The following is a 14,814-nucleotide window of genomic DNA, read 5'->3' as shown; positions in this document are numbered from 1 at the left end:
GACTATCTTACAACCTTGAAAAAAGGGCAAATAATGGAGAATACATGATTTGGTTTGATTGTTTGGTTTCATTGTACTAAAGCAAGCGGGGTACGAATGCAAAAATCGTTGCTTACATGGATACCTCACCACGGCTTGGCTTGTTAGACGGTGTTGCTCATTGTTTATCACAGCAACGATCGCTCCTACTCATTGTTTGACATCCATCTGAGTGAGGCAGTATATTCATTGGCTATTGCTATTGCAATAGATCAATACTCACACTTCCAATGCCTGCTCTCGTGTCTTCTGTTTGTGATGGCGAAGTATCAGAAGTGTACTGCTGTACGTTACCAGTCACGCAGTCTACGGAGGGTCCGTAAATCGTCTTCCACCTGATCGATCCACCTTGATCGCTGAACACATCGCCTTCTTGTGCCTGTCGGATCGTTGTAGAGAACCATTTTTACTTCAAGTGCTCGTTGGTCCTCCACAAGCATTGTCCAGATCTCGTACGTATGCTTTCCTGCCACGTTGCATCTCCGAATTTGTCTGCTGATATCGTTATCGGAGGTCAAGTAAGCCCAATAACACGAATTCTTCAACCACTTTGATTTTGTCGAATAGCCGTTGTCTTCTCTTTAGCCTACTTCGTCTTCATCGAGTTAATCACTAGCATGGAGAACTGGAGTGCGATGAGCTGCAACGAGCACCAGTAGGTTGACTGCTATCGATTGTCAGAGGTGGCATGCCGCAAATGGTCTTCCAGCTTCCACTTGGCCACACTATCACTCGTACTGCGAGGTGCACATAGTGCGCATGGATCAATCATTGCCACCTGAAATATTCCTGAGTTGAGTGCTAGGAGACCGACTAGTGCAAAGGGATTTGGTTTTAGTGAGTCGAGTTTAGTTAACCCATACTCACACACGCATGTGTCCCCAAGCAGGCCCTATCAAAGCGACCGTGTGCCGCTCAAAGCGCACTAGCCTAGTCCTGGTGTTGGGTGGGACTTTAAACAAATTTTGACCCGACTGATCGAGCGTCTGTCCACCAAGGAGGTGCGACTCCAACAGCGTCTGTTCTGGCATCCAGCGGCTGAGTATGAAATGCTATTCCCCGGAAGCTATACCTAAGATGGCAGCCCCATCCCGGTGGACAGGGAACCTTGGGCCAACAACCTACTGTTCCCGAAACATCAATTTGTTCGAGAATCCGATAATAAAAGAACAAGAAAGTTTGCCTCCATAAAAATCCTTTATATAAGAATCCGAAATTTGTAGCACATTTAGTCATCTTGTATCCGTCGGATCGCTATTTGATTTATATAGAGAATTATGATAAAAGCAAGCATTTTCGGTGGACTAAAATTTATATGAGATGTCAGATTGAAGTCAGCACTTCAATGGACTACTATAGAACTTTTTGTAAGGACATGGCCGACGCTATTGTTAATTTCAAATATTATTTATTATTAAATTTGTATTATGAAATTGACTGACATAATGTAACTATTATGTTTTGATTACCATTCTTGAGTTTGTTTCAATTTTGTTTGAGCAACAATCTCCGAGTTATGAATAATATCGCAAACATGACAATTATGATGCACGTGCATCACTTAAACACACTACACATACTTTTTAGAATATATCCTAAGTATTTAGCTTCAAACATGGAAACAAAAAAAAAAAATTGAAATTTTGTATGAAATTTTTTTCCCGTTTTTAGCAACATCCCCATTTTGGCAACATTAAAATCCGGTCGTGTTGCCAAAATCGGGAAGGGACTGTATATGAAAGCATCGCGCTTGATAGTTTCATGCGGAGCATCGTTTGCTTCGCTCCCAAAAGCTGCTAAAATCTGTCGGGTGCCATTTTTTCAACATTCGAGAATTCCCTTTGTTCTATGCGACGAACACGTCATTTCACTGTGTTTAACAATGGAGAACACAAAATCATGCGATGATTCAAACGAATGAGTGGAATCCTGCATGATTTTTTGGAAGATGATATCGAGCGTGATCTGAATTAATCCGCGAGTTTTGAGTGATTGAGTTTTTTCCCAACACTGTTAACTAACAGAATAGTCGAGGTTGTTGCGTTATATTACAGTCTTTATATTACTTTATCGATTCCACAGATATATTGGAATTAAATACATACGTGATGAGTGGGACTATCTATACAAAATATCCGTATGCTTCTAACAAAAAGTGTCATATGGAGGAAAGACGGGTTCAAAAGTGGCCCGTTCTTGCGCAACGAAAATTATGGATCTTCCTCAGGGGGATACCATGACCAGATATTAAGATGTTCTACCAGATGCCAATGGTACTACTCAGGTCTACTGGAGTTAGACTGTACGATTCCCTCTCTAATAGGACTAATACTGACAAAGAACAATGCAAGGTCTCTATAATCATTTTCCGCCTGGACCGTATATAAATCATGTTCAAATGGCAATAAATTTTACAAATGCATTTCCAAGTGTAATAAACAGTTTGTACATGTTTTTTTGTGGAATCAATGGTAACTTAAGGGCTGTCAATATACCAAGTGGACAGGTTTAGATCAATTTTATGTAACTCCCTCCCCCAGCGTGGACAATTGTTCAAATAAATTTACAAAAAAATATTGATTCATGGACATTCACCATACCCCCCTAGATAGCCAGCGTGCTATATAGACAGCCTGTTTACTGAACCCAAGCCACATCTTTCATAGCTGCTTTTAAGCTTATTGCTCATAAATGCATAATTGTACATAATTGTTATGTATTTATGGGCAGTTCAGTGCTTGGCCGTTTCCTTATCTGAAAAAATAAGATTCTAAATCACATTCTAAAACTCTATGAATAGCAAGATCCAGGCAGATCTCCATGTTTAAAAAAATAGGAAAAGGAACTATTATTTACACCACATAATATGATCGTACGTTACATGCTCAACAATCTGAATCTAAGAGGTGTTTCATAAATGAGATTAATCATTTCCTAGGATTATTGTGACTACTATGAACTGCTTGAAAAAGTACGAATTTTAGTTAGCCTATTCTACAACCTCTTTGAACTTAAAAAGCTCTACCTGCGTATAAGCCATGCCAACTAATTGTTGATTCTGTTTTGAATGAGCGATTTTCAATAAGAATGAATATTGATATACTGGATACTGAAGTTTGACCGATCCAATTCATAAGAATGCGCTATATACCCAAACAAACAAGTTGTGTTTCGATAAGTAAAATATCATCTTATGTTTTTTTTAGGTCTGAAACTTTTCATCTTTGGACAACTTTGTGGGTATTAAAGTTCACCCAAATACACACGAAGCGTCACTGCGATGAAATCACTTAGAATTAGAGAAGCTTAGAGAAGCCTTTAATTTTAATACAAGTAAACACTATCCACAATGTAAACACCACAGCAGATGATTTATGGAGACGCATGGTTACTCATCATAGTGTTTGTAAGACAAAATGGAGACTTTTAATTAAACAATATTTATTTACAGAACGGCTTGCCCGATAACTCTATTTTCTCCATATTTTAATGCAAAATCCAAAGATTTTTCAAAGAAATATATAAAAACAAAGAGTCATTGAAGGTCATCGCATTGAAAATTATGGAAAACCAATTCTTGTGTGATTTGTGTCGTTTTTTGTTGTTGTTGCTATCATGCGTGCTTGATGAAAAGAAAAACTCAAACAAAACTGTTTGCATCCCAATTGTTTGTTTTTGATTGATGTTGATATTAGTAGGTAAGGGACACCCTTCAACGCCGGGTACTTCTTAAAAGGACACTTGCAGAAGTCTCTTCACCGTCTTATGTACTACAAAAGGAAGCTAATGAAAAGCGCTTTACCTACATGGGATTTTGGATCCTCATGTTTTAAACTTTGTACAAAATTTGAGTTTGATAAGTTTGCTCTAAATTTTGATGTTTCGCCTTACCTTAGTAGATTTGAATCAACACTATAAAAATCAATTGAAAATATTAGCCATTTTTTTAAATAACAATCGTAACTTGTTAGATATATAATGTAGCTGTGGTGCAAAATCAATGTCTGTATCCGGTAGGGTAGTTGTCCGATTTTAGACCCCTAGAGGAAGTGCTTATCTATTGCTGCCTCGCAGCTTCATTAAGCACTACCACAGTTATTAATTGCGAGGTTTCTAAGCCAAAGAGGCCCCATTCCATTTTGTGACACTAGCGCTTACGGACGTGCTTTTTGCTCGCGCATTTTTTTCAAGTGTTTTTTCTCGTTCGTTCGCTGTTTACACTTAGAGATGTCGTAAAATTCTGATTAAGCGATTAAAAACTAATCAATTATTCTCGATTCTTGACACTTATCGAATCGATTAATCGTTGGGATGTAATCGATTCAAAATTAATCGATTATCCCAATGATGAATCGATTAATCAAAGTAATCGTTATATTTGCGACATCTCTATTTACGCTTTCGCCTCGTCGCGTTGGTGTTATTTTCTCCCGGACCCGTTATGGGAGACTCGGTGGCCGATTCGGTCGCGGGAAACGTGCTCTTGGAGGCGCGGTTAACCCCTCTAAGCAGCTTTTGCAGAGCAACGAATATTCGTCGATCTAAAAACGAAAGAAGCAGCAATCGCAGCTGCTGCTGGTGCAACCAGAGCGAAAGGAGAAGTACCAGTCCGTGTTCGTGAAGAGCGATTCGCTGGATTTGTGCCCGAAAATTCGCCAGCTGATCGCTTAGAGGCTCTGCTGCAAGGTCGTGTAAGTAATGCCTGCAAACAAGGGCCATCATCAGTCCGTTGTGGATTTCCTCGAGGTCTACAAGTATGAGTACCACACTCATGACCACCCCAGCACGATGCCGCTCAAGGCTTTTCTGCGAGGGCTCCACGACATGAAGGAAGAAAATCTCATTGCGGAACTCGAAAGCTGCAGCCTGAAGCCAGTGCCCGTACACAAAAACGCTCGTCACGACCAGACGAGGAGATATCGCGACCAGCTTTACCTGGTCCACCTGGAGCACGGCTCCACCACGTGGAAGAACCTGATCGGCGTTATAATTTACACCGTCGGGTCGGTGACTGGGAGCGATATCAGCCCTGCGACGTCAGGCAGTGCACCAACCGCTTAAACTTTGGGCACGACACCAGGAACTGCCGCATGAAGCCGCGCTGAAACAAGTGAGGCGAACCCCATCCGACCGTAGAATGCGGCAAGATGGAGGTGGCTGATTCCAAATGCGCCAACTGCGACGACAACCATCGGGCTACAACCAAGGACTATCCCAAGCGGGCGGCGTTTTTAGAAATCCGGAAGAAGGCCTCCACCGAAGGTCGTGTTCTTGCTCTCAACGAGGCGAACTTTCCGGTCATCACGGCTCCCCGACACCCGATACCAATACTTCCACATTTGCAACCTCACAAACGGCTGGCGACTGCTCCAACACCACATGCTCCTTCCACCAGCAAATGGTCCCCACTCCATCCCCCTGGATTCCGTCGTCAGGACAATGGGCCCCTTCCGGCCGAGGGCGACCCATCGCTCTACACATCGGTGCAGCTAGTTCCGATTTTCACCCAACTGGCAACGCGACTACGCGGGTGCAAAACACGATTTGACCAGATCTCCACCCTGGGCATGTTCGTCATTGAAAATGGCGGTTACGATGGTCCGGGTCAATTGGAACGCTTGCTCACTTAAGAGCAAAATCATTGAGCTGGAGGGTTTCTTCGACGAGAGAGAGATCGACCACGGAAACGCACTTGAAGCCCGAGGTGAGTTTACATATTCCGGACTTCCGTGTGTTGAGACACGATCGGTCCAACTACAGGGGAGGAGGTGTGGCTATCGCATGAGGAACAACGTTAATTATCGTCTGCTGCCAAGTCTACAACTCAAGATCATCGAGGCCGTTGGGGTAGAAGTCACCACTTCCGCCGGAGTAATCACCCTCATCGTGGTCTACTGCCCAACTCAAGCCAAGGTGATCGATGGTACATCCGCCGCCCTTCGGAGGGACATTGTCAAACTTACGAGGCCGGGACATTGTCAAACTTACGAGGCGGGAAGGTTAGTACATCATTGCCGGTGACCTGAACGCGAAGCATCAAGCCTGGGCAACAGTCGCGGCAATCGAAACGGTGTCATCTGGAGCAACGACATGAAGGAAGGTCACTTCACAATCTTGAGCCCGGATTCCCCCACTCGGCTGAGTCGGTCCGGAGCCCACGCAACGTTAAACCTGTACATAACCAACATGGACGATCACATCTCACAACCAATTGTGAATCAGGAGCTCAGCTCGGATAACTATCCGCTGGTGGCCGGAATCGGTTCGTCGATCAATCGTCACCAACTCACGCGGTTCCAGCAATGCATTGATACCATCATCGACTGACCGCCCAACGTAGTGCCTGCGCACAAACACCGTTGCAATCGCTTGACAAAAGTAATCCACGCTAGAATGGTGGACCTCAGATATAGTGATTTTTCCAAAAAGAACCGAGTTCTCCCAGACCTAAGCTAATCGCTAAGCCGTTCTGGAAGGTGACCAAAATTCTAAAATTCAAGCCTCGACCCATTCCACCTTTGATCCTATTAGACAGCAATGGCTCTAAGGATTGCTTGATAACATCTGAACAGAACATCATCAGTCCACACGAAGCAGCCGTTAACGAGCATGCTAACAACATTCATCTTATTCCCAATGACTTCTCGGAGGAGTGGAAGATCTCAGCTGGCGAATTGACGGCCCATATCAGATCATCGAAAAAACATGAAGGCCCCAGGCTCCGACAGCATCCTGAATCTCGAACTCAAACATATGAGTGCTCCATTCTTCGAGCACCTTTTGCTGATCTTTAGTCTCCATCTCAGCTACTTCCCATCGTCCTGGAAAATAGCCAAAAATAGCCAAAATAGCCATTCCAATCCGGAAGCTTGGGAAGGATCCTTCCTCTCCGAAAAATTATGGTCACATCAGTCTTCCCTCAGGGTCATCCAAGCAGTTTGACAAGGCGATTCACAGCCGGTTACTTGAGTCTGCCGAACACCACAACATCTTGCTCGAGGATCAGTGGCGTAGCCAGAAAATTGGTTTGGGGGGGGTTTTCCGAACATTTTTTTTTTCGAAAAAAAATATTTCTTCTAAAAATTTTGTCTCTGGGGGGGGTTTTATGCCCAAAACCACCCCCGTGGCTACGCCACTGTCGAGGATAGTGGATGGTTGATGGTGAATGCTTCAAAACAAAGTGTTTCTGTAGACGGGTTTGATAAACGAAACGAATCTCTACTAATGACGGATAATACTAAAGGGCTACAAATTAGAAAGTGTATTATCAGCGGTAATTGTGCCCAAAATGGGCTGTAAAGGAACATGTCACAAAAATAGCACTAAATGCACCTTGTACAGAACGCTTTTTAAACCGATATGATTCTATTATACGGACATATAAAATCAAAACGTTAGGTGGAGGCGATGTGTGTTGATCCCGTTTTACAGTGAATCAGGTTTTCAGACGGTAGCAGATGCCGGAAGGGTACGATAGGTAGGGTACGTTGAAATAGATATTCGAAAGACACAAGAAGGCGTGGAGCACAATAAGACAAGAGGGTGGACCTGGTGGAAGAATTGAAACTTAATATCATTTCTTTTTGAGGGTGTCTTCAATATTAAGTAAGATGGAGTTCACTGTGTCACTTGTTAATTGCATATAAATAAAATGAATTGATTGTCTGCTTAATTGTTACTTGCATGTATTTTTAGTTGAGTACATTTGAAATAAGTACTTATTGTACTACTTAGTCATATTATCATGCCATGCATCACTTATTCGGGATGGTGCGTAACAACATGACTGTTTTGTGCGATTCTCTTTCATAATACCAAACACGTGATTTCGTGCTTTTGCCTCAGATAAAATTATACAGTTTTTTATATTCATTTATTTTAAACACTGAATCATGCCATCATTCTATGAATATTCAAATTAATGTAAATTTTTCAACGCAAAATAAAAATGCTGTTTTTCAATTGATATTTTAGAAATAACTAACTCAATGTTCTAATGCTGTGAAGAACCATCAGTAAAAAATGCGATTTTCGTTGCAGTTCTCCCTAAAAAATCTTACCACTTTTCTCTGAAGATTTGCCAATGCTCTCGCTGGCTTGCTTGACAAGAGTATCGATTCCGAGCTTTTTCATATCCGCTCGCACTTCTTCGAGAGCCTCTTGACTAGCTTTGAAAGACTCTGACACAAATTCTGTTTCATTCACTGCCGGAAGCGGTGTGTTTCTGTCAGGTTTTTCGCCAGCACTTGAGACTGTTACCTGAACTGTCACTGTTTCGCGGCTTATTGTTGGTTCTTATCAGCGAAACGAAATCAACGGAAAATAATTAAAAGTGAACACAAAAGAAATAGAAACTAAATTATGAATTTAAATAATATATAAATATAATGTATTCTACATTTAGAGTAAGCTAATAGACACCAGAATGCGGTAGATAAAAAATGTATATTCATAATTGGTACATTACCCTCTGTATCTTCACTGACTCCTCGCCTGACAAATTCGTTTTTGTCACCTAGCGTACCCAGGTCTCCTGCTTGGCATATCAGAGAAACGCGGTAGAAGTAGTTACGCCAGAAGTTCTCTTCCGTAATTCTGAAAACAATAGAAATGGAAAACATTAGAAAAAAATTGGCAAAAAAAAACTCTAAATCATTACACTAAATTAATGATTTCGTGTGTGTTACTTCTACGTGAAGTTAAACGATTTACAATGATATGGAAATGCTAATATCATCTTCCAAACTTGGACGTACATGTTCATGATAGAATTAGAGGCGAAAGTATAGAATTGATAGTTCCGTTAGGATACGGCAGGCATGAAAAATGTTTTTATAGAAGTCGATTTGAAAGCGAGCGGAGGGCAATATTTGTGATGGCACATATCACACGACCTTCCTTCTGCCAAGCGGAAGTATGAAGGGGGAGGAAAGATTATCAGTGTGGAAGCTGATATATCTCCACTGGCAAAAGGAAGGTGGTTTGACTTGCTCATATGCCATCGCGTGCGAAAGGATTTGCTATCGACGAGTACTGTCTCCAAATTTCTAATATGACATCAGCATTTAGTCATATTAGAAATTTGGAACAATAAATATCAATTGAAGCATTCGATCTAAATCAGTAGATCAAATACTGCCCATACCTATTGGTAACATTTGCTAAAATGCAAGTGTTGCAAATATGCGATCAGCATATAATGTGAGTGAGCTGTGTATGTGTATTATGTGTATTTTTTACGAAAAAACGAGTCTCAAACGATTGATGAATATGTTTAAGCTGCGAGGTGATAATATCCCAAATTGTGAAAAAGGAATAGATTCAATAATTGCGTACCTATGTAAGATTTTTAATGCAAATTAGGTTTTTTTTTATTCATATGGAGCATAGGAAAGTTACAGATCTTTTAAATAATATTGCACCATCTTCATTTGATGATGTAAGTACTCCTATTTGTGGATTTATGAAATATGATAAAAGCTGATGAGTATGCAGCAAATATATTTTGAATAAAGTTGAGTTAACATTATAAAGACCTTCGGTAATCTGATCGTTTTCAAACGGAACACTTTCCAATTTGGACCATGTTTATTTGTATACCATTCAAATCTGAAATAGTTCAAACGATTCAAACGTTATCCACGTGGAGTAGATAAAACGAAAAAAATGACATCGAGAACCAGATAGCAGAAAAGCGATCAAAAGGGCTACGAGAAAATAGGTTTCCTGATGCTAAGAGTAAAGTTCTGAGTAGGTTTTAGTAGATTTATTCAAAATATTTTTTCTAATTTGAATCTGAAACAGAATAGCTAAAAAGTCGTCGGCTTCACCAGCCGCATTCTGTTCATGTTTGAAATGATTTTTAATGAAGCAAATCATTTTGTTGCTGCAAAAAAAAGAACTGAGCCAATTATTATTAATTCCTTCAATATTTCAAGTATTACACAAACAACTTGTTCCAATGGAAGCCGAATGTGTGCCTTTTGTGTGTTTGGATCTAAATTATGTTCATAGGGGTGTATTTTCGCTGAATTACGCAAATATTGTTGAGGTTACTAACAATAGGCGCATACTGGCAGTCAAATTTTACTCTGTATTACAAAAACAAACAAATGGCCTTCTGTGCAAAAGCATTGTCCATCTCTTCGAACAATTTGAATCACTATTGATTTTACTCAATACACTAGAGGTTCAATTAGGAAACATGCTCCGTTAGCATGAATGAAGATGTCTCAAATTACTGGGAAATTCGAGACCGTTTCGATAAGGTACACATACTTTGCCTATTATTTCAAATTTTAAGAATCTCGGAAAACTGCTGAGATGTCTGCAAAAATATGTTATTGTTCTATTACCAAAATCATTCCCAATGATAAAATCAGGGCTATCAGAAGCATGATAATTTTTAGTAATTAAAAATCTTGGGGTGGTTGGAAGAGGTTCAAGAGAAGACACTGTGAGTCACACACACCACGAGTTTGTATCGGTGGTGACGAAATCGAAGCCGTATAACAATTTGTGTACTTGGGCTCACATCACTGGTGGCCTTTACTAACCAGAGAAATTCGGAGACACATCGTGGCAGGAAATCGTACATACCGACTATCTACAAAACGCTCATTAAACCAGTAGTCCACTACGGACACAAGACCAGGACGATGCTCGTGGAGGACCAACGAGCACTTGGAGTTTTCAAATGGAAAGTGCTGCATACCATCTATGATGTGGAGCAGATGGCGGATGGTACGTGGAGGATGCAAATGAACCACGAGTTACATCAGCTGTTGCGAGAACCATCCATTGTTCACATCGCGAAAATCGGACGACTGCGGTGGGCCGGGCACGTAGCTAGAATGTCGGATAGTAATCCAGTGAAAATGGTTCTCGATAACGATACGACGGGCACAATAAGACGAGGTGCGCAGCGAGCAAGATGGATCCATCAGGTGGATGACGATTTGCGGACCTTCCGTAGACTGCGAGGTCGCCGACGTGCAGTCATTGAACGAGCTGGATGGAGACTTCTATGTTCTGCACAGGCCACTCCGGCCTTAGTCTGAGCAAATAAATAAATATTTGGGGTGTCCTCAACCTCGACTTCTCTCAGTGTTAAACTTGACTTGAAAACAATGACTCTCTTAAACAACTATTTGAAGTCTGTTTTTTTTTTCTCTCCAAAATACCAATTAAGTGGAAAAACGACAAAGGAACTTACATTTTAGGTACTAGTTCAAATCGCATTTTCTCTAGTTCTTTGTCTTCGTTCATGATGGCTAACGCGATGGGATAGGAGACATCATAATCAAATTCAAACTCAACACCGGCTGGTGGTGCTCGCACAAAGTTCCGACGATCCTGTACACAAGGAGAAAAAGAGCAGATAAAGTAAATTTAATTAGCGTACTCCCTCAAATCAAAGCCAAGTGATTACCGCTGACAGACTGAGGATTTCTTCCTTAATTTTGGCTTCGTTTGCGTGACCGGACCATGGGCAAGCACCTGGACCGCTGCCACCCTGCTGGTTCTTAATGAATGCTTCCTGCTCCTTGTTGAACTCGCCGAGAATGGTCTAGGTGACAAAATAAAACATAATAGTTATTTGTCGTTCTTAAATTACTCTCGAGGCGGCAAACTAACATTATCCTTTAGGTGTTTAATTTTATCGCCAGCTTTATTAAACGATGTATACAGGAAGGATCCGATGGATTTGGCTCCAGCTGTGACTTTGTGGGTGACTGAAAAGGAAAGCATCGATGCAATTCATTAGCGTGACTTGAATATTTTGAAGGACTGATTACATCTAGGATCATTGGCTACATTTCATATTACAAACTGTACGAGATGTATCCGACGACTCAATCATAATATAAATACCGCCGATACCCATGGCAGCATGGTTGAGCTTTACCTTGACCAATTTGTCCGGCATTTTCGTCCGTTGGTGTTCCAGGACCTGTGGCGGGACGTGAGTCAGCTCCTCCTGTAGCACTGTCGTTAAGAAAACAAAATAATTCAAGGAAGTTAATTACTAAAGTCATGAAATGTCTATAAATATTATTTATTGGAAAAAACTTTAAAACTAACAAAGTACAAGGTCAATCAATTTTCAAAAAATTCAAACTGGTTTGCTGTGGATAATAATTCTAAAAAGTTGATTACAAGAAAAAATGCAAAAAGTATTGTGTTTTCATAGCTATTAGGAAATATTTATATACTTAGGAACAATCGTGTATAATGTGAGTACAATGTATCAGTGTAATAGTTGGAAAGAATTGTGGGAGAAGTGAATAACTGTTGGTAATCAAAACCTACTTCGTACAAGTTTACAGCATTCTAAACTGGATAAAGCGTAAATAGCTTATAATAAAAGTATATATATCGAAGGAAATGTCTACAGGAAGTTAATTAATTATGCAGATGGGAAAAATCGGTCAAAATATCGTTGCAACGGTAACGCGAATAGAAGGGCTACTTTTTCCTAGTCAGCTATAAAAACTGATAAAATATACAAATGCTAAAAATATGCGATTATAGACAATACACCGCCGGGATAACGCAATATTTTTGTTGAAATTAAAACCTTCCGGTACAAATTTGTTGTACGAGAAAGACGAGTATGTAATAAAATAAGTGGGACAAAATCAGCCATTATGTAGGTCACGTTTATATCATGAAAGGGTACAGGGTAGAGAACACAAATCGTAATAATAAAGAGATTCGCAACGATTTTTGTCTTAAGTTGAAAATTGCAAAAAGCTGACTTGTTGCAAAAAGATTTTTTTTTCAGCACGAGGCGAACGGAGGAGATGATGCCTGCTATAAATGTATGCGTGTCTGTCCGGTATAAGGCGAACAAATTACCGCGTTTGCGAACAGTTGAGAATCTCAACTTGAAATGATAACTTCCCAATGTCCCAATGACAAGCCCAATAATAATAGATTATGTATTTTTTAAATGAACGCGTTTTCCCGGTATAAGGCGAACCAAGGAGATAACACTCAGCGAACTGTACAATCGAAATTTATAACTGATGCCTTATGAATCTTCAACTGATTATTCCACCAATAGTGCTTCTATGTACATACCGGCCGCCCGACCCCGATGTTCATATATCGAAGGAGCCAACGTGAATCCGTGGGATGACGCCCCGTGATGGCCAAGACCAAAGGGAGCACTTCACTCCCCGAACGGTACCCGTATAGGTTGGCGAGGATTATCGAGGTACTCTTCCCGTCCCGAGCCACAAGTCGCTGGCATGCTGCACCGCAAGGCAATATGGGTGCGGTCGTAATGGTAGCTCCGGTGACGAATGAAGAGTTACTCGCGATGGCCAAATCCCTGGTAACGAACAAAGCTTGAGGGCATGATGGAGATCCGAACAGCGCTCTCAAGGCAGCAATCATAGCGAACCCAAACATGTTCAGGCTAGCTATTGTGGAGTTTATTATTGTGATAGGCAAGCGGGAGTCTCCTGATTCTGATCCCTCACTTCGTATGACTGAACAACGGCTTGTCTCGATTGCTTCGATTGCTGTTGGCGTGGCTTTCAGTTAACGTTCATGCAAGGCCTACTGCGATAAGTTAAAAGCAATTGCATATTGTATTTGCATAGTTCATACCAGCACTATTTCACTGCCACACATGCCCCCCTTGTCAGGTTTTTTTTGTGAATATAAGAAGGTGTAATTCTATATTTCACTCATTTTATACTATGTCCATGGAAAATACTACTACTACTCGAAAACAATATCTAGTAGCTTGGGCACATTTCAACACGTATTATTTTCCAATGTCTTTTAGGCAATAACGAATGAACGAACTGTGGCACGAACGCCAGTGGTAAGACAAAAACCAGTGGCGAATGTGAAATCTAGTATAACAGTTTGGCGCAGATTTTATTTTTACGTTAAAGCATCTAGGGAATATACAATTAGAGATTTTATTTTTCAATTGTTGATATGTAACATTTTCCTCCTGCTGTCCGACGTGTTCGTAAGCCAGTTTCCCAGAGTAAAGGTTGTATTCGAAGACTTACAATTTATTTCTTCTACACGCTCGGCCAGCACATGACAGATTGCCCGATTCCTCTTTTTTTCATCTCTTCGCTGCCACTTCCTTCGAAATTCAGGTCCGTTTTTTTCGCTGGTTGTGAGTAATGTCTAGGGTACAGTCCTATCAGAAGAGTACATATTTGTTTCACGTTTGACAGGTCTCCTGCTCGTTTGGAACGTGCAGTTGTATGAAACTGACAGAATATTCTGTACCAATTTTGACACATGATGGTATTATTATTATTGTTACTGTAATTTTGGTTTGGGCTTCGTAGCCGTGCGGTTAGCGACGTCAATCATCTAGACGCATGTGTTGTGGAGTGTGGGTTCGATTCCCACCCGGTAAGGAGAAAACTTTTCGTAAAGTGAAAAGCTTTCCACTGGTCCACTGGGTGTTGTGTAAATTTATTTATTTATTTATTTTTTTATCCGTATTGTTACCACATTCCTTAACAGGGGATCACGCTTCTCTTAACTGAATCAACGAGCAACACATATACACGATCCAGCAAAAACTAAATTATTGCCTCCTCTCTACCGAATTGAGAATAAAATCCTCAATATTCAACCGTAGATTTGACCAGTTGAATTGAGTTTACGGAAGTTTGGCATATCTCACAATGTATCAACGCACATGTTTGCCATTTTAGTCAAAACAGATGCTTTACTAATTCACCTATTATCAATTTCAATACATATAGTTTACGATCATTGAAAGGTTCA

The 14,814-nt window shown here is 40.7% G+C and overlaps 1 protein-coding gene across 8 annotated transcripts in view; it reads right to left on the bottom strand.

Annotated features, from left to right (window-relative positions):
- The window catches only part of LOC134220743 (synapse-associated protein of 47 kDa), a 90,519-nt gene that overhangs the window by 11,849 nt on the left and 63,856 nt on the right, over positions 1-14,814 (bottom strand). For 6 of the 8 annotated variants that reach the window (XM_062699846.1, XM_062699847.1, XM_062699843.1 and 3 more), the window contains exons 4-9: positions 11,948-12,027; positions 11,677-11,774; positions 11,471-11,608; positions 11,255-11,394; positions 8,507-8,634; positions 8,100-8,333 (exon numbers count right to left, since the gene is read on the bottom strand). In XM_062699846.1, the coding sequence (XP_062555830.1) occupies positions 8,100-8,333; positions 8,507-8,634; positions 11,255-11,394; positions 11,471-11,608; positions 11,677-11,774; positions 11,948-12,027 (818 nt within the window). The remainder of the gene's footprint in view (positions 1-8,099; positions 8,334-8,506; positions 8,635-11,254; positions 11,395-11,470; positions 11,609-11,676; positions 11,775-11,947; positions 12,028-14,814) is intronic. The other 2 variants (XM_062699850.1, XM_062699851.1) reach the window with 1 other exon arrangement.

The sequence above is a fragment of the Armigeres subalbatus genome, chromosome 3 (genome assembly GCF_024139115.2).
Source record: "Armigeres subalbatus isolate Guangzhou_Male chromosome 3, GZ_Asu_2, whole genome shotgun sequence".
In the NCBI taxonomy this organism is placed as follows: domain Eukaryota; kingdom Metazoa; phylum Arthropoda; class Insecta; order Diptera; family Culicidae; genus Armigeres; species Armigeres subalbatus.
This window is presented reverse-complemented; position numbering and strand designations above follow the sequence as displayed.